General features: G+C 40.7%; 2 protein-coding genes across 2 annotated transcripts in view; both read left to right on the forward strand.

Moving 5' to 3' along the window:
* The window catches only part of PHACTR2 (phosphatase and actin regulator 2), a 63,184-nt gene extending 50,794 nt beyond the window's left edge, over positions 1–12,390 (forward strand). The window contains exons 9-12 of the mRNA XM_009319154.1: positions 3,478–3,539; positions 4,589–4,726; positions 6,990–7,066; positions 10,808–12,390. Coding sequence (XP_009317429.1) covers positions 3,478–3,539; positions 4,589–4,726; positions 6,990–7,066; positions 10,808–10,823 — 293 coding nt within the window. The 3' untranslated portion in view covers positions 10,824–12,390. The remainder of the gene's footprint in view (positions 1–3,477; positions 3,540–4,588; positions 4,727–6,989; positions 7,067–10,807) is intronic.
* A 1,062-nt stretch (positions 12,391–13,452) lies between these two features.
* Positions 13,453–20,586, forward strand: part of LTV1 (LTV1 ribosome biogenesis factor) — an 18,198-nt gene continuing 11,064 nt past the window's right edge. Inside the window, exon 1 of the mRNA XM_009319155.1 lies at positions 13,453–13,556. Within this exon, the coding sequence (XP_009317430.1) occupies positions 13,453–13,556 (104 nt within the window). The remainder of the gene's footprint in view (positions 13,557–20,586) is intronic.

Consider the following 20,586-nt stretch of genomic DNA (forward strand, 5'->3'; position numbering starts at 1 on the left):
CAAGCCCACAGAGAAGTCTAAACATAGCTAATCCCATAGGGACACAATGGAAAGTTCGGTTTTACGCTCCGGGAGTACTTTCTGGTCAAGAACGGAGCAGTCCTCAGGCAGAACAATTTCTCTCGTCTCTTTTCCCCTTCTGCTATGAAACAAATGTCCCACAGAACAGAAGGTGACCAGATTTAATATGGCAAAAGTTGCAGGAGCGATAATGTATAGATGCCAGGGAAGCTGCTTGTTCTGCTTTGATGACCGGTGTTTTTTTTAACTCAAAGGCCACAATAAGTGATGCTAAACAAAATTGTTTCAATTAGGAGTCAAATCCCAGTTTGACCTCCTAGGAGCTGCAGGCAGGGAAGGAGGGAAGCCACAGTTTTGCCGGGATCTAACTGGAGGCTCCTGCAAGCAAAGGGCGCTCGCTGGGCTGGTCCTTTGCCAGTACGGCAGCAGCGGGACATCTGAGGAGGGGACTTGCAGCTGGGAATGCTGTGTTTATATTTTCTTTCTCCACATCACCCAGATTAGATCTGGTTTTAAGGTGGAAAGCAATCAGAAGTGTGTTCTTATGCATTAGTGTGTTCCTGTTTGGGCAAGCGAGTCAGTTCATACCTGCAGCCAAAACATGGCCCTCCGGCTGGAATTTTCCACAACACCTGAAGGAAGCAGGAGCATGAGACCCATTATTTTTCGTTCCACACAGCTTCTTAACTCACTATAGCAACTTTCAAAACTTTCACCTTAAAAGACCAAAAATACGCTGCAGGTGTTACTGTTGGTAGGAATTTGTATCAGAGCAGTGTTTCTGTAGCACCAGGCTTAAAGCAACACTCTGCCCAGCAGGCTGGAGGTGGGAAATAGGTGCTTTAGGTACGAGTCAGTGCCACAGACGGAGGGCCGTTTGCCAAACAGTGGATTCAATATATTAGGAGCAGCCACCAGATTTCAGTCCCTTTTCCTTTATCTCTTGAGTTTTATTCCTAGAAGTAAACCCACTTGAATACATAAACCACATCCTGTCCCCTGACCTCTCATGTAGAAGACTGTCTGTTCCCCACAGGTTCGATCCCCACCTGCTTCTCCCGGGAGCGAAGGAAGCTCCTGGTGCCTCCTGTTAGAGCTGTCCTCTGAAAGGTGGGCTTCCAGCCCTCCTCACCAGCCTCCTCCAGAACCTGCCTGGACTCTCTGCCCAGCAGCTAAGATGATGGCCTTGCTCATCTCCCACTTCTAGGTGGTTTCCCGTGTCCAGCCATCGTGCAGTCATCTGCTCTCTGGGTCTGCAGCCCACAGGGAGGTAGCTTCACAGCTTGGGATAGGCAGCTAACCGTCAACCTTCCTAAATGTCCAGATCAACTTTTCTGAGTTATTTTATCCTCCCCCAAAATATAGAAAAACAATATTTCAGGTGGCCATGCTGTTGGTAGTTGTTTCTTAAGGTATGCATTAAGTAGTGTGAGCCCCTATTTCTTACATCAAGCATCTTACTGCTGCTTCTTAGGAGACACAGTGGTTTAGATAGCAAAGAATGTCAAGATATGAATAATGCAGAAAGTATTTTACAAACTAAATTAAGGAAGAGGCAGTACCGCAATGTGTATATCCAGCTGCATTTTTTTCTGCTGTGTCTGCTTCTGGAGAATTTCTGAGGTAGGACTTAAGTGACTCAGTTCACGAAGGGACAAAATTTTTTATGTCAAATGATTCCCAGGTGAATGGAACCCCAAATTAATAGTTTGTGTTTAATTACCTCAGTTACTACATCTATTGATTGCAAAGACAGTATGTTTAAACAGAAGCTTACAGATGATTTACCTGTCCTAAAACAGCTAGAGAGCTTTTGATTTTCTTAGGTGAAGATGTTATAAAAAGAGTTCTCGTTTGAAGTCGTAAGTCCTTAAATACACCCAACTTGTTTACTGATAGATATATTAATAAAAAGTCAACAAAGGTAGATCAATCTTTAACTCTCCGTTCCTCAGTTTTAGTCAGTTTACAGTTCCTCTATGGAAACAGGCCATCCATTTCTTCACCATTTAAGAGAAAAACTATTAATAAACCATAAATTACATTCACATTTCAGTATCTCAGTAAAATCACCATCAACACTAGATCCAACCTAATCCTGGCAGCAAGGCTGTGCGATTGCATCTTGCCGATGGAAACCTGGGGTTGGTGTTGGACTCTTCTCACAGAGCATGTCTTGGGCTGGCATTGCCTTTTTCCTACTGTAACTTTCTTCTTTTTGTTTTTTATTATTTGTTCCTCTTCCCCTTTCCCTCATATTCGTCTTAAATGAGAGCCTTTGAGTCAGCAAAGGAAATCTGCAAGTACCATGAGATGACCTGTCGTAGTGTTGTCTCCAGTGTGTCAGTCATGATACAGAAGGTCCTCTGCAGTCAGGTTGCCTATACTAACACAGCAGGCTGGCCATAGCAGGCAGGGCAAATCAGACTATACCAGGATTTAAAACTGCCTTTTCATCTATACAGGTTGGCTGCATCCACAATAGACAAATTAATTCCTTTAAATTTATAGTTAGCCTTGAACTGCAACGTGGAGTCTATAACCCCCAACCATGAATAAAACAGGATCAGAATTTTACGGATATCTCTAGGTGGGATATTTCAGCCACAACGAAGTTAACTTTGCATATAACCGTCAGAGGTGGACTGAAAGGGCAAATAATATTCTTCAAAATGTACATCTATTAAAAGAACTGCTGAGTCTATATGAACAAAAAGTGTGCTTTTCACTGTCACTCAAGACATCGAGTTTGGTTAGCACAGAAATTTGTTAAAAGCAAATTTCAGTCTCATGCCCAAATACATTCAAAAAATGCACGTCATTTTCTGCTGTACTCGTTCATTTGGTCTAGCTAGTGGCCCTTAACTAAGAGGGCTTGAGTGCTGAATCATATGCCCGCATTATAATATCAGAAAAAAAATACTAAAGTAACAAAACCAATTTGCACTAACAAATGATAGTGAAAGGAATTGTCATTGATTCATTGCGTCCTGTAGCAGTAGAGGACACTGGGCTGATTCAGATACTCAGAGCAAACTTTTTTCTTGACCCTTATGAATAATTAGACTCTTACTGTAAAGTCAGTAGGTGGCATGTTGGAAGTAAAAGCAACAGTGATTTTAATGTTAGGATAAGTAAATGAAACATTAGGCAGCTCCTTCGGGGTACTTCTTATTTGCTGTTACATGGAAAGGAAGTGACAGGTGCTTCCTCTTTGCTGTGTTCCTGACCCACAGTGGTGACTTGAAACGTCTACAGAATCAGGGGAAGCGAGGATGGGGAAAAGAAATGAGAGCACACAAAATCCAAAAAGCAGACAATACATGCAGGATCACCCAGAAATATGAGGAAACATGAGCCAGGACTTGAAGTCCTGAAGCTTTCAACCAAGAGAAATACAGTATGTGCAGTTATAATACTTAAATATTCACTCCTTTTTATCTCTTCTGAAAACAGAGAAGAATGAAGAAGAGGAACAGGAAGCCAAAAGAGAAATAAAACGTAGACTCAGTAGAAAGGTGATGATGTGTTTTTTGTATTGTGTATTTGTGTACATGGGATTATTTTTTATAAGATTCTAAAAATCAGTGCGTATACATTACTGCAAATGTCCGTCAGTCAAGCCCCCAGATTAGAAATCTGAATAAAAAGCAGTACAAGCCAAGTCCATCTTGGAGGAAACTCCATCCTGTCCAGTTTCACATACCTGGAAAAGCATACGGACTCTGGCCATGCTTAATATTTGTCCCTGTAAGCAGGGGAGAGAAATGACACGTGCTTCCTCTGTGAGCATGACCACTGCTGTCATGTATGTTTGAGGGCAGCCACACCTGTAGATCCGCTCTCCCCTAGAGCAGCGGAGAGGGCAGCAAAGCAGTCTGGGCCCTAAGAAATCCCTTCACCGTTCTTCTAACCACATCAGTGGTCTTGGCCGCTGCAGGTGGGATTGCGCTCATTGTCCCTGGAAACCAAGCAGCTATGGATCTGCTGCCCTGACTTTGGGAGCTCGTTCTGGGAGAGGATGGGGGCACTTTTCATACGTATCCCTAGTCTGCCCTTCTCCGCAAAAATACAGTTCCCTTAATATGATCGTCCTTAGTTAATTAAAGTGAATATTGTTTGAGGTGACTGAAACAATTTGGCATCGTAATGACACCCAGATGTTCAAAAACAATTTTTATAGTTAGGCAGGCACCTCCAAATCCTGCTTATTTTCAGTATTATAGTTGAACACAGCAGACTGTGTAGTCATTAATGCAAATGGACTTACTGCCTAGAGGGGTAAATGCTGTGACAGTTGCAAAGTCACAATAATATTCCAGGGATAACTGTCACGATTCTCTGTGACCTGCCCGACAAAGACTATTTTTATAATTGAAGAAATTAGGTTGTGCTGCTTCCCCATTCCCGTGCAGCGCTCCCAGGATGGTGCCTTTTTTTAGACACCTGAAAGTGACCCTATTTAGAAATACCATTAAAGTTCTCTGGAGATTACATCATACCCTCGGCTTTTATTTTATTTTCTTTCATCTTATTAAACGTACTAATTTCTGCCTCCCGCTTACAGCTCAGCCTGAGGCCTACAGTGGCTGAACTTCAAGCAAGAAGAATCCTTCGATTTAACGAGTATGTGGAGGTCACAGATTCTCCGGATTACGACCGTCGTGCCGACAAGCCTTGGGCCAGGTTAACTCCCGCAGACAAGGCAAGGGACAAATGTAGATTATAAGAAAATGCTTCCATCTGTCACTTTTGGGGGGCTTTCCTCTGGTTTACATTCTCTTGACGCCAGCATCACGAATGACATCTGCTGGAGGCAGCGAGATTGTCATGGTACTACCATGCATCTACTGCTTGCAGCTAAGAAAACCCACTCAGGTGCCTATTAAGAGCATATCTGCCACCTCCATTACAGCAGTTCAGGCCAGAATTTCTCGCATTTTTAAAGCCTTGCTAAGCCAGGCACACACTGTTAGCGAAGATGGCCACGACTCGTGGAATTCAGGCAAGGTTTCTGCAGGCAGAAGCTTGCATCACTGCCACCGAGAGTTACTTTTGCAACTCATGCAAGTGAGAAAAGGTAGAAGCTGCTCCATCCTCCTAAGGGTTCTTGGCCACAGCTGTCAGTGCAGGAGCTGACCGTATGCGTGCAGCACACCTTCTTGGGAAGCTTGCCCCCAACATGCTGCAGTTAATAGTTCCTCTGCCTAACTACAAAGGATGAGACAAATGATTCTGTGATTCTCTTTTAAAAACCAGATCAGTCAAAGATTACCATAAAATACTCTTCCATTTCCCTCCTATACCACTTCATAAAAGGAAAGCTGTAGAATTTATGTATCAGAAAGTACTGGCCCTTTTAGCACGGGATATGAACCAACTTTTATGGAAATCCTATGAGATGTGCTTGGCATGAAAAGTGATATGTGCAAGAACCCACTGTCTTTTAGCTAAGGACTGTGAAGCACTGATTTGATTTCAGCTTGTATTTTAATATGAATGCCAGCTTATCTGATAATCAAAGGAGAATCTCGTATCAAGTCAAGGTGGAGACATAAAAACGTACCCAGAAGTGTTTGTAGATGTTGGTTCTGGGAGGTGCTGAGCATAGTCTGTGGAAGGTTAGAGCACCCAGCACCTCCACCTAGGTCCAACCAGGGTAAACTGCACTAGAAAAAACACTGGAGCTTCCTACCTACTTTAGGGTAGCAGGTTTTAATCTCAATTCATTTTGTAACAAACAGGTGCCCAAGGCTGGTTCTGTGATCCCCATGTTTGTTGGCCTCAGCAGAAAGGCAGACCCCGGGTTGCCTGGAAACTCCCTTGCCCTTTTTTCCCAAGGAAGTAATTTTTCTAACTCCAGTGGGAACAGAAAATTGTACTGTAACTATATTACAGAGCTGGAGCTCTGGTGTCTTTGCTGCTGATTTGGTGCTCAGAAATAGCCGTCTCTTTCCTAGCTATTACAGCAGCCTCCTGTAAGCATGCTGTTGTGGCTAAACGGACCCATCCCCTACTTAAAATGAAGTTTCTCATTTATGAGACCGCAGTCTGGTGATGCTATAATTTTATCATGCTGCTTGTCTGTCCTGCACTGAAAGGCGTGCACACCAGATGAGATTTCTTTAGGGATTGATGAAATGATACTGCTTTTGTTTAAAATGGTGAAAGAAAAGAGTGAGTAAGAATAAACTGTCATTTCATTTCCCAGTGAAGGTAGGAAAGCGTATGGCATGGAAACAAAAGCCCTTGTAGTACGTATTAGAATGTTTCAGAAATTGTATGTAGTACCTGATGAAGTAAATCACTCTGTCAACATAAGCAACAAGGCATTTACAAAGCGCACTGAATTTCTGCTGTTCTTTAGTTTCTGCCATCTGAAAACACAAGCTTGAAATGTCCAAATATTTCATGTAATTTTACATAAAACTAATCAAACCAAGTGACTAATTCCACTTAAAAAAATGCTGTTCATCTTGCATTCCTGAATTCGTGTCTTCAGCGGGGAGATACAAGACCCCTGCTGCGTGTACAGTGCCTGTGCAGGCAGCGTGACTCACCAGCTCCTCAGGGGCTGCGCCTGGAGGTACAATCCCCTCGGGGTTGCATACTCAGCAGGTGACTGTCGAGGTAACCCAGTCCCTTGCCTGTTTTTGTCTGTAGCAAGTGCTGTATTTCACTGGGGGGTTGGTTCACCCATTGCAGTAGATTTGATGTTTCTTTGTTTATTGTTGGTGTTCGATGCTTTGGGTTTCTTTGTAGTGTATAACTGCTTCAAATAGCTGTAACTGAAAAAAGTCATTCATGTTGATGATGAGAAATGTGTAAGACCTGTAGATTACAGTAAGGGAGACTGGAAAATGGGAACTGTAAGGGAACCTGCAAGAGTAGGGCCAGGTTCCTCTCAGACTCTACTCTCTTTAAGATTCATGTTTCTTATGGTTGCATATATCATTATTGTTTATTAGGCAGCAATACGGAAAGAACTGAATGAATTTAAAAGCACAGAAATGGAAGTACATGAGGAAAGTCGGCAATTTACCAGGTGGGTGAATCCCTCTTCTTGCATAAGTCAGAGAGATGAGTATGACAGCAACCCTCTGCCTTTCTGCAAGTCCTCTGCAGTTGTGTCATGACTTGCATAGATTCCTACCATGAGTCCCCTTGAATCCCACCTGAATCCCATCGCTGATTCTGTTGGGATTTCCTGTGTTGCTGGTGCCATCCCTGAAGTTGGGTAGTTCATACAGCAGTGAAGGTGGCTGCAGTGGATCAGTTGCTACATGGAAAAAGATTGTTTGGGAAATCTAAAAAATAATCCTTTGAAAGGACTCAGCATTTCTCGCAGATGAAGTTAACAGTCCTCAAGCCAAAAAAAGGGATGTCCTTCTCTGGCAGAAGGACAGATTCCAACTGTCCTTTGCAACTCCCTTGCTCATGGAAGTATACCTTTTTGTAGATGCGTTTGGTAAGTGAAAACTAGATGTGTTGAACTTCAGAAAAGCTCACCAGTGTTTTGGGGAGCTTCCTAAGGGTCACCTAGGCTCCTGGCAGCAGTTTCTGGGGAACAAGTCGGGTTCTAATATTCCCTGTTTGCTACTTCTAATGTGTTTTGTTCTCTGCTTTGGATAACACCAAGATGTTGTCTGAAGCATTATTATTTAAAGAGCTCTGAAGTGTCCACAGTTTTTAGCAGGACTTCAAATTCGGCAGAGTTATTCCTAGGGGGAGGGAGGCTGCCTTCCCCATGGCATCTGTTAGTATTTTTTTGAAGTTATAAGGGCTGAAAATTGCCACCAGCAAGCAAAACTTGCTGTTAGGATCAGCTGACATTGCATACATAGTATTATTGTCTTCACTTCCACACAGAGTTAGCTCAGATAAAAACAATTGCCCAAGACTGGGTCGCTTCCTTTTCCTGCTACTGTTTCAATCAAACACAGGGTCCGAGCAAGTGAGTGTGAATCCTCTAATTAAAGAGAGTGTCACAAGGAAAATTCACAATGGGAGATGGGTGTTTGGTGATTTCTGGAATCTCCTAGTTCAGTGCTTGATTTCACAACTTCAGTGATTTTTTTCTCAACAAAACATGGATTTTTTTTAATAGTACTGTAAACTCACTTCAGTGTAGACATAAAATGAATAAACTAATTTTCAAAACATCAAACCAGTTTCACAGACAGCAAACCTAAGCCAGGAGATGAACCAGGAGGCAGGGTTTTACTCTAGTGTGCATTCTGACCATTAGAAAATGTCCTTTTCAAACATGGATTTGTATATTTTCATTTGGCTTCTGATGTCATTTTCTCTTCAGGTAGTGGGTAGTGTATCTTCTTCAGAATATATAAAATACTACTTTAAAAAAATGGGCATCCCAAGGGAGAGAAGGAAAATGAGCAGGAATAGAAACCTGGCTGTGTGCTGAGAGAGATGGAGTGCAACACCCTGCTTACGTTGTTAAGTTTTTTGAGTCGCATTGCAATATAGAAGCATAAGTAGAGGTAGGCATGAGTCATACGAAAAGAATTGGATATTTTTTCACGAGAATTGAAAACAGTTGAGACTGATTATGACTGGATTCTTGAAAGCTGAAACAAAAATCTCAGGGATCCAGTGGAGTGACAAACCAGTTAAAAAGTGAATTATTTTTTTTGAGGAGGGCCTTGGAAAATGGAGTAAAAAATAGGCACAGCCAAATTGTGATAAATACCGGCAATGATTCTATAGGGTCCTGGAAGAATTTCAACCTGAGGGAAATCAGGCTCGCTCTGTTTCCTCTCCACCCTCTTTTTTTTCACTGGTCATGTTGTGGAGCCGTTGCACAGAAGTCAGCAGAGTAACACTAGAAAAAGTTAATTTAAGAGCAGGATTAGATGCAGATGTTTTAAGTCAATTGCAATTTTGAAAATAAAAAAAGATTCTGTTTCCTCCGGGACGTCTCATTAAAAATTATGTAGTTCACCACTACATTTGGATCGATACAACAGAAGTGATTTGTTTTAAGAAAACTGTAGACAAAAGTCTCTAGCCAGAGAATGAATTACTCATCTTTTAATGTTTTTTCAAGGAGATCGCTGAGATAATACAAACCAAAAGGCATTTGCATTGGCAGCTGGTTAACAAAGGCTTATTCGTGAAGTTCTGTGATAGAATGAGACAACAAGGAAGCTGCTTATTAAACAAAAATAGCTTATAGCATATGGTTTCTTCTGTTATTACATATTCAATATAAGACGCTTTAATATTATAATCAGTATTTACAACATCTTTGAATTGTTAAAATTTTATATTAAACTTGCGAGAGAAAAAACACTGGTTTTCATTGTTCATCATTTACTGTAATGACTGTCAGTTGAACTGTTTTTCTACTCCTAGTAATTTAGACTGATTCCTTCTGTTATTTCATAACAGAATCCAAGAAACTGAGTTTCTAAAAACAGAGAAATAAATAGAAGTTTGGGAGGAGGATATTAGTAGATGTTTATAAAGTGCTTCTAATGGAAATGCTATTTATAGTCCAATATATTGTTGTTCTCCACAAATACAAAAACCTTGTGTCTTTCTTGCAATGCACTGTACCCTCACTTAGCAAATGAGCTGCACACTTGTGAATGTCAGCTTTTGTGCACACCTCCTGTATTTGAGAAATGCATCCCTGTATTGTACGGTACCACATTACAGGGGTAACGTGTGGCTTGTTTTCTTTTGTCTTCTCTGGAACTGTTAAGAGAAAACGTGCCAAACAAACACTTGTGTAAATCTGCTGTGTTAGGTGCATCATTGACTATGCTGTTGTAAAGTTGCTGCATCTTCTACTACTTCATGGACAGATGTATTTTTAAAGCCATTTAAACGGAGATTTAGAAGTCTGGTGACAGATACGTTGAGCACCTGATATTGGTGCCCTTCTGACCCTTTCGCTTTGACTCATTACATTTAAGCTGAGTTAGAATTTCAATTGCTGTAGGCTCCTAACTTATTCTGGAAAAGGTTGGCGACACTCTTTGGAGCAACCCACCTTTCTGTCCATCATACAGGCAGTCTGGAGTGATGTACGTGCCCTACCTAAAAGTCTAAAAAACAGTGAGGTGTATTTGGGCCTTCATGTGCCACAGTCGGCTGCTGTTAATAGGAAGAACGCATCTGCAGTGCTATAAAATTTGTTGCTTACTTAAAGAAATCCAGAATTTTTGTTAGCTTCATTTTGCAGAAGGATTAAAAAACGGAAATTCAAGTTTTATGGCTTAGCAAAGCTTTTCTGATTTACCGGCAGTGTCTCCAAATAGTGGATGCAATTGTGGCTCAATCTGTGTTGGTAAACAAAACAGACTGGAGACTGTTCTCCGGCCCCGAGGCCAGCAGGCTTGGCACAGCTTGAATTCATACAGTTAGCTTCTTCCCCCCACCCCAAAACAGGGTGACGTCCCCCCATACCCAGTCTGCCCATTGGCCTGTGCTAGTCCCAGCCGTGCCCAGACAGTAGCTGGAAGAGTGCTGGTTGACCCAAGCAAAACTCTGCCCGGGACCACAGTGACAGGTTGACGGTATGAACAGGCAGGTGTACACCAGTGCCTGAGCCACACCATAGCCCCGCTTGTTTTTCTAGTAGAGAGAGACGGGCAGCGGGGGATAATAGGGCTGACTCTAATCCCACAGAGACCAGGAAAATCGGGAATAATTCTCTTCAGGCAACAAAAGTAAACAGCTGTGAGAGCAGCATGAGGATCAGTGTCATTGCCAGTTGAAATAACATAATTCTGAGTTTTTTAATGATCTGTCATTTCAGGTTTCATCGTCCATAACTTCGAGCACATCCCATATTTCATGTAACAATTTTCTTTGGGGAAATCGTTGCGTCCTGAAGACCTGAGATTGCACTGGAACTTGACTGAGTGTGAGTGTGTGCTACAGCCTGCCCTGAGGTTAATGAAGGATGTGGCCCTCGTCTTTATCAATGGACAAATGATTTGTCTAGGAGGAGAACCCACATGAAGTGTTTGTCAGCGTTAAGACAAACTGTGGTTCTGTGGCTAGCCCACACAGATGAATCGGTGGACTTCTTCTTCGGAGCTCCACAAGTCAGGAAGTGCTGAAGACAATCGCTCGAGAGCCTGCTAGCAGGAACTCATCAGACTTCATAGGGTTGTGACTGAGGGTAACTGAGAGGGGGGAATGTGGAAAGGACTGAGAGCGTGAGGGAAGAGAGACTTTGCTTATCGGCCCACAGAGAAAAGTGAACGGATGGGACTGCTTAACGAGGCACTTGGCCAGTGGGAGGAATTATTTTAAAAAAAAAAAAATGAGAGTGAGCAACTGTGCATGTATTTTTTTTAGTGGCCACAGCCTGTCTTAGAAAGACAAAAAGCCACAAGTCCTCATGCCATCAGTACTTTAGTGAAGAACTGTCATTTTCTCTGGTGCCAGTAAATACAGTTGCCAGAAATTAGTCTTAGCGTAACTCAGCTGTCTTTTTTAAAATCCCGATGAGCATGCTTCAAGAAAATACACTGAACATTCATACAGAACAAGTCATATATTTTTTGGTTTTTAATGTTGACGTACTCTGGATCCTCAGAAATACATAAACAGGATTCGAAGGACAAATAACTTGACACTATGAATGCAATGAAATGCTTCATGTTTAGAAACACTCCGTGCTGTCTGTCAATTGCCACTCAAACCACAGGGATCATTATCTTTCTCGCCTATGGCAGGCAGTGGTGACAATTTTGACATCGTGCTAGTGTGAATCCAAAATCAGAATTGAATTGGGCACAAAAGTCTTCACTAGTAGGCTTGAGCAGTGATTACTAATGTGACTTCTCACCTTTAAGGACTCTTGCATTGCTTTGAGGAAGAACTCCCAGATGAATCGGTATGTCTTCAGCCAGTGGTCTCGTAAAAGCAAACAGAAAATCCTTAGAGTGTCTGCGGCCTGTTTTTGTTGAGTGTGAAGAATGCTTCTTAGATTCATGATTTTTTATACTATCTTGAAATTGTATCTGTGAATACAGTACTATTAAAATTAAGTGGTATGGAGTGTGAAAGGCAATACATGGTTTTTCTAAGTTGGCCCAAAGGCCTATTAAAAAGCCTGTGGCGTTGTTTACACTAAGAAATTCTCTGTCTTATATTAGCACTTACTTATCCTTTGAATTAATGTACACAACATTTTGGGGGGGTCTGGAATTCACATATGCATACATTTAATGCAGTATTACGATATATTTGCTATTTATCCTTTCTAATGTGTGTACATACTACAATTTATTTTTGTCTTTTATGTGCCCTGTTTAGTTTTTAATTATGAAGTGTAAGTATTTCCTTTTCAGGCAATAAAAGGTGTGCATAGATGTGATTTTTACCTCAGAACCTGCAATAGATTCTTGTGGAATGTTTTTAGTTTATAAAATTGAAGGTTATTGGTTTAGATACCGGCCTAAAGGCAGGAAGGCAATTTGGTGGCTAAAATTAGATCTCCCTCTTTACTGATATTTACAACAAGACCAGGTTTGCATAAATGGAGTGGATTATTTTAGTAAAGAGCAACTCTAGTAACAGAAGAGTGCTTTCCAACAGCTGGCACTCTATTATTTTTAAAGAGGGTGACAAACCTTTTTTTAAAAAGATAGATGTGTATGACTGTTAGGATCACTTACATTTTAGTAAAAACCCAATGACGTACGGACCCCAAAATATCAATAACCAAATAAAACAACCATCTACATGCTTGTAGCAAAGAAAAGGAAGCAGCACCTTCCTTTTTTAATGGAATCAATAAGAGGCATTAGGATTCCATTTGCAGAAAACAGGTTAGCTTCTGTGAGGCCCATCATTTTATAAATATAGAAACACCACTTTGACATCAAGGAAGCAGTGAAAATGTATTCTTTGGCACTAAATCACGCAGGAATGATCAGGCCGTTAGAGTTAAGGTTTGTCAGCAATTCTGGTAGAATCCTAATTTTTATTTCTAGAATTTTAGAGTAAACTTAAAAACTTACACTAGCACTTAATAAATAGTTCTCTGGTTAAAATTTCTGTTGTTGTTGTTGTCACTGCCAAAGTTAGAAATGTGTGTCCAAAATCCTATAAAGGCCTACTGTGTTGACTTTGAAGTATAGAACACAGTATTCCGCTTCAAAGGAAACAAGTGGAGCAATTAAATAGGCCTCAGTGTTGCCTTAATCACTTTCAAACATTCGAAAGCAGCCGAGATACTAAAGGCAGAAAGATAGCTGTTGCACAGGCAGAATAACTTGGACAAAGGTAAAGTCAGACTATATAAACTTTATACAAGACAGTAGTTCCACTGACATGCCAGGATACATACGGGTTGCAGAAGCGAACTAAAATTATTAAACTCTTAGGGCGAAGTGAAGGAATTGACTTTGCAAGAAGACGTTCCTCTGTACTAGGCCTGGAGCACGGATGGCAAGACCTGTGGCACCTTCTCGTTTAGGAATTACAGATGAGGATGCAACTTCTGGCTCAGACTTCTTCAAGCTGCGTTTTGGCATAAGGCATGAGGATACGTAGGTGAGGTATCACTTAGGCTTTCCCTATCCTCCTTCTGGGTTTGGGTTCGGGGGTTTTTTAAAGTATTCACTACAAGCCGTTGCTAGAGGCAGAATACTAGCCTGGATAGAGATGCTGAGCTAATCTTTAATTTCTTATATAATTTCTTATTATTTTGATGATAAATAATCAGATGCATTCTTTGGCCTACAATTCAGCAAACTACTTAAGCAAATTTACGTAACTGGACAAAAAGAGTTGCCTTTATTGGGGCTTATGTAAAAATGTAGTATACTTGCAGAATTAGAATTACAAACTACCCGTTGTGTATTGTACCCACACACAGACTTAGAATTGTATATACTATTTTTACATTCTCAATATCAACTGGCAGAAAACCGACAGCTGTAAAGTGTTATCCATGCAATAAAAAATAACAAGATTTTGGTATGTCACTGTGTGCAGTGAAGCAAGTTTGCTTTACTTTGCTTTTTATTGAGCTGCCTGAAGTCAGCTTCTGCTGTATCTCCTAGTCCTCTGTATTGATGATTTCTAATGTCTTCAAGCTGCTACAACACTCTGTTGGAAATAATACGTCATGTACCTAACTCTCTGTGGTGCTGCATGCCTGGTAGAAGGGAAAAATCAGGGTAAGTCCTGAGAAATTCCTGAGTGAGTAATCCTTGAGGAAAAAAATAAAAAGATGTAAAAAAGGCAAAGAAAAAAATAGCACTTTCCATGCAACACAGTCCAGCTGGCTAAAAGGGATCAATGTGTTAATTTTTATCAAGTTGGACAAATCATTTAAATGTCAACCAAAACATCAGACAAACCTTACACACACACCTGTGTTCCACAGAGTCAGGTGTGAACTCGGATGTCTACATCCACACAAAGAGAAAATGAGTCGCTTGAAGTAGTGGTTTCTGAAATGACCTCATATATCACATTTATCAGTAGGATCACGCATCACAGCGTGTTGCTGTGGGTGCAGAAGAATGGATGCTATATCAAATCCTAATTTCTTCTTCACATAAATTGAAATAGTTCTAGAATGTCTCTCGTCTCTCTCTTCTTTCAGGTAATATGTATTAGTCATTATAACTGAAATTCGTTGTTTCAGATGAAAAATAGTCTGCCTGAATTTCCTCTAATTGTGATGTATGTGTTGACTCAACGAGTACCAAAAAAACTATTTAAGCTAAATGCTAACGATCATTTAAGCTAAATACCATTTTGACCGGTGATTTGAAACAAGGTAGGAACAGGAGCAGTCTCTCTTCAAAATCACTGAAAGCATTCGCAGCCATTTGTAGGTCTACAAGATTGTATTTATTTGTTGGGTTTAGCCTTTACCTACAGTTGTGCACGTCCCTTGCTGTGGTGGACTTCACCGACCTCTGATGTGGTGTGTGTGGGCAGGGCAGCCCAACCTTCTGCTCTGGCCACGCTGAGCAGCTCTTGGAGAAGCACCACAACCTCAGCGTTGACATGTAAAAACCGTATCAATGACCTTTTTTTTTTTTTACTTTGTTTTTTCCTTGGAAACCAAATGAAAGCTGTGAAATAAAGGGAGGAAAATGTCCCTGATATTACCGAAATTAGACCCCTCCTTCCAGGTGAGATTAGTGCTTTGTTTCCAGCAGAGATGCTTCAAACCCAGATCTTGTGACTAGTAATACTACAGCTATCTCGGAGAACTTGTTTCAAAATAGCTGTCACTTAACCTGATGATAAATATGGTCTGAGCCACAATTTCGTATCATCATAAAATGGAAGGAAGATCGAGCGAGCACAGATTAAAAAGGTGAATCCAGTCTGGCAGCCTGGGAATCAACCCAACCCCCCCCCCCCCAGCTGCAGCTGGCAGCGGGCCGGAGCCAGGGGAGGGGGAGCCACACTGGGTACCCGGCAGACTGCACCAGCAGGACAGGTCTGGCTGAGCACTGCTGGCGTCCTAAGTAGAGAACAGAATATAAGCCCGTGTCTTAATGTCTGTTAACGCTTTAATGATAAAGTAACCACGCTAAAAGCCTACGTTTGCATTAAATTGTCAGGTATACCAGAACTGCGTCTTTTAACGCTTTCACGTCATCTGTTTTAATTCATATCTCAAGCAGTTAAGACCTGTGCCGCTGCTGTAAACTAAAATAAAGACATACTCAGGGTGAAAAACAGAATATATTTGCCTCCTGCCTTTAAGAGCTCCCACATTTAGCTCCATTATTGTTGCTATCTTTTTTCTTATTGTACAAAGCTCAGTGCAATGCTCACTGCTGGGACCTAGCTTTTGATGAACAAAAAAAAAAAGCAATTCTGAAAGTTTGTATTAGGTTGATATTAAAATATTTTGAGGAGCAAATAAAAAGCAAAGTAAATTCCCCAGAATAAAGCTTCTATTTAACAGACATCTGAAAAAAAAAACTTATGGAAGTGTAGCTATACAAAGAAAGGGAGAGATGGAGTAAAAATAACATATTTCACTGTAATGTTTTGACAGGTTTCTATTTATTAACTTTAATGATTAATAAGATCTTGTTTCACTTTGTCAGTGTTCCCATCTTGTTTCGGGATTTTAATGGAAATAGAACTGACATGAACTAGATACAGCATTTCACCAATATTTCATTATTTTCTAGAAGCTAAATATTGCATCGGATAGGAACAAAGAAAGTAATGGTATTCTCTGTATCTCCTTGTTCCATCATTAATTCTTTACATAAAAAAGTCTTGCAATGCTCTGTCAAATTTAACCACTTTTGAACATTGTTATAATATAGTAAGATGTTGCTGAACATATCTCTTCTTCCTTTCACTACTTTGTGTGGTGGTATATTGATTTGTAAACTTGTATAAATTTTGGAATTAAAGAAATCCTGTGTTTTGGACAATTATTTTACCTGGTGTGATTTGAAACAAAAAAATATCAATGGCTTGTTTGAATGGGAATCTAACTGTATGAGCAGGGGTGGGAAGAGTGTGGAGATGGAACATGCTAATTGCCTGCAACCGTTTAAATAGCTCTTAAGATCCTTCCACACCCCAACCCCCCCCCCTAGAATTCCATTTACAACCAAACTGCAAACCTAGGAGAGGTGCAAGAACACCGCAGACCACATTGCTGTACACTCAGGAGCTAATAAGTTTGTGTCCCTTCCCAGCTTTTCACGGAGCAATTGCTCAAACAGTAAATCGTGGCTATACGAGTGTGTCATGCTTTGTAGACCCAACTCTACCTTAAAACACTGGGCGTTGAAGAATGCATATTTCTGTGGCAGAGCTGCAATACGCTGCGGCAGGGTACTACTCCGTGCTAAGAATCCTTGTGCACGTGACTCTTCCACTCACGTCTGCAAGGACACCTCTTGGAGATGACTCCAGTAAGGAGGGCTTGATAACCCATCCACACTGGTGCAGGTGGTTAAGCTCCAGTAGGGTCTTGAAATTATCCAGAAAAGCCAGGAGGTTCTTACATGCTGAATATACTATGAGCAGGATGCAATCACCTGAAATGAAATTTTCATGTGAATGCATGGGAATTAAAATTTTGCAGCACATAATGGAGAGTGCCACCTATTAAAGGCACTGGGCCAGTGCTTATACTCTATTGTTTTTATTAATTTGATTTAAAATAGAAAGAAATTATGCCTAAAGTAACTCGCTTGAATTTCACTAAATGTTCCTATTTACAAGTAAAACAAGGCAAACAAAATTCAAGACTTGGTTCCCCACTGTCCTTCATGCTGGACAGTTGTTGATAACTATAAAAAATGTATCTGAAACATTATCAGCGTAGAATTGCTGGCATTTTAAAATGTACTTACCACACGTTTAATGACTTTGAAAAGATGTGAGGCTGTAGAGAATCAATACCGGTAACTTTTCAGCTTATGCAGTGTGTATTTTACGTAACAAGTATAAAATGAATGTGTTTATTTGTATTTTAGCAGCTTGACTTAGAATGACTGAATATGGTAACTTTAAGAAGTGGCTGGTCTGATACTGCGTTTTACACAGGTGTGTTGATATCTGTGAATGTAAATAACTGGAATTGTTACAAATTAATGATAGCTGCTGCTTGAGGTTTTATCTGTACTGTAGTATATACCTATATATACAGACATACACACACACACACAAATATATTCCAACATTGTCATCTGAAAAATAGAATGTGTACTATCTTTTTAATACAGTACATACATTATGCTTGTTTTATGGTGTTTTTATTTATCAAGCAAAAAAAAATGTGTGCTGTCTAGTAGTACTATACTGTAGGGATACTCTGCTGTGCACAGTTCCAAGTGCCTTAGACAAATGTTTAGCTCTTTGAATAACAGATATATATGAATGAATATATATAAATATAAAATGAAGAAAATTACCTCAATAAAATTGTTCAGAAAGTCTTTACAGAAAATACGTTGTTCTTGAATCTCTAGCACGTACATGTGCATGTATAATGGAGTTAACTTCAGAGAGCAGTTACTTGTTGGAAAGTAGCCTCCAGAGGCTGAATTAGAAGTTCCTCTGCATGGAAATGAAAAGAAGAAAAGTTCCTGAAACCTTCCTTTGAATTTTGGGAGTACGTGAAACACACCTGGTAGCTCTCTTGTGGGTGGTGTATTCACGCAGAGGTATGTTCAAAGTGGTTTATGCTCCCAGTTTCCCGATTTTTTTTTTATCGGCAAGAAGTGGTTTTCAGCAGTTTCAGTGGAACAACTTCATCGACAGCAGATTTGCACCAGAACTACACCTACTGCACGTGGACAGAACTGATCGGCACAGCTGAGGGTTCAACCTAGTCTGCAGTATGTCTGCCAGACTTCTAACATTACAAAGTGACTGACAATAACTTTTGCTTTTTAATTACTTTGTAATAACTTCTGCTTTGCAAGAACAAAGAGAAAAATTATTAGCATAAATTTCATCACATGGAAGGCAAGTTGTTGATTATGTTAAGGAAATGCGTGCTTCCAGCATATTATTTTTCAAGTGGCTGCCTCGACAGTGGAACCATTCCAATACTCACCATTCTTCTTCCATAAGCATAAAAGAAGTGGGTAGTGACCTGAGCGCTTTTCCCCTCAGTCTCTGTAGATGCTCTTTGCTGAGTTTAAACTGCAATGTGTCTCAGCAGAGAACACAATGAGAGAGTACAGTGGGATGGATGGCCTTGTAGGGCTTAGATGAAATCAGAAGCTTAAGTGGAGTCTCCATCTGAGGGACTCTCATACACATTTCACGTACATGTGATACTAAATTTTGAATTTTGATATATCGTAAATCAGTTGGAAGGAGATGACTCACCCTTAGGTATCAACAAAGGAGGCAATATGATGCTTATTATTGCTAATCCCTCAATCTTAAAACTAATCTCCAGGTGTATTATGTTGGCATACATTATCAATCTTCTGTGATAAGGGAGCCTGTTGTTTTAATCACAGCGTGAACAGATAATATAGGTCCTTCCTCCTAAACGCTCAGAATCTAAACAGGAAATACAGGGTGGGGATGTGAGTTAAAGCAAGACAGAAACCCCTGAGCCTTAAAACACTGAACAGGTAAATTTAACTTACGTATATGAAACAGATTTAGCAACAGAGCTGAGAGCAAAAGCTAATTTTTCCCACTTCCAGACTGACATGATACTCCTAGACCAGATTTGGGGTATATGGAATGACAGTGCTGCCACTATCAGATAGGGGGTCAGCAGGCGTAGGGGATTGTCAGGTGTACTCCTGTTACCAAGTCTATGTACAAGTACTTTGCACTTCATGGATGCCAGAGCTACCTCAGGGACCTGGAAGCATTAAGGAGTAATCTAATCTACTTCGTTACCCCACAGATAAATGCTAAGCACTGTATTTTTAACAGTTGGGTGATTCTGCTCTTGGTTACCTTGTGAAAAGCTAGCTTTGCTATTCCACCTGTCACTAGGCTTGCAGTATAGACATACTAGAGGAAGGGAGTTGCTCCTGTTAGGTGCAGTCCTGAGAAACCCATTCACAACATGCAGTCAAAGGGTTGCTAACCTTCCTGTACCACGAGGTGTGTACAACAACCTTCAGATGGCTGACAGCAACAAGATACTCACCATGGACTTTTAGGAAGCAAGAGGAAAGGAAGCTCTAGCCTTTGCATGGATATAGGCAGGGATAATTTGAATCCTCTGAGTACAGGAGTCATTTCAACTGATGGAGCAGATCAAATTAGTTTGTGCACTTCCATGACAGTGATGTGATGAAACATGATGGTAAAGATGCAAGACTTCAGAAAACAATAGCCAGAAGAGTGAAAATCTGGGCTCTTTTGGACCTTTACTGACACCTACTGAAAAACAATGAAATCTACTCAAATATGATTAAAGCTAATATTTTAAGGTATACATTTACTTATATATTTAGCTGCATACTTATACACACATAATATGTGGATAATTATTTCTTAATTTTGTTGTTGTTGTTGTTTTAACTGTCTATATGCACATGGAAGAAACCGCTCCCTTCTGTGTTATACACTTTCTTTTTGAAATGTAACAAAATGGTTTTACATCATATTCCTAAGATACCAAGCATACTTTTTTTCTTAGCAAGGAGCGTGTATGCATTTGTCTATGTGTTTGCGCACAGGCATGCTACGTGGCATAGGTATAATTTATACAGCTAGAGTGTCATATCACAAGAAATAAGAACTCATATATGGCAATACACTGTTAATATCAATACATATTATTTACACCTGAGCCTTCAAATTCAGCCTGGATATGAGCTCGTGCAGAGCCAGAATGCAAAGGTCCCTGTCAAAGACCCCTGCGGCACAGCTCGTTGAAGAGGCCCCTTCTGCCGGGCCAGAAGGCGAGTACTGCTGTGCCTCCTGTCTCACACAGGTTCTTTATAAAAGTTTATTGTGTTTTATTGTAGCGCCTGAGCACTTAGTGCAGTAAGTGAAATGACTAACGTCTGTCACGTAACCTTCTCCCATCTCCTTCGCCTGGACCGGAGAGATGTGCAGCTGTAAGCCCTGCCGCCATCGGGCGCGCTGGGG

This window comes from Pygoscelis adeliae, unplaced genomic scaffold (genome assembly GCF_000699105.1).
Source record: "Pygoscelis adeliae isolate BGI_AS28 unplaced genomic scaffold, ASM69910v1 Scaffold172, whole genome shotgun sequence".
NCBI lineage: Eukaryota > Metazoa > Chordata > Aves > Sphenisciformes > Spheniscidae > Pygoscelis > Pygoscelis adeliae.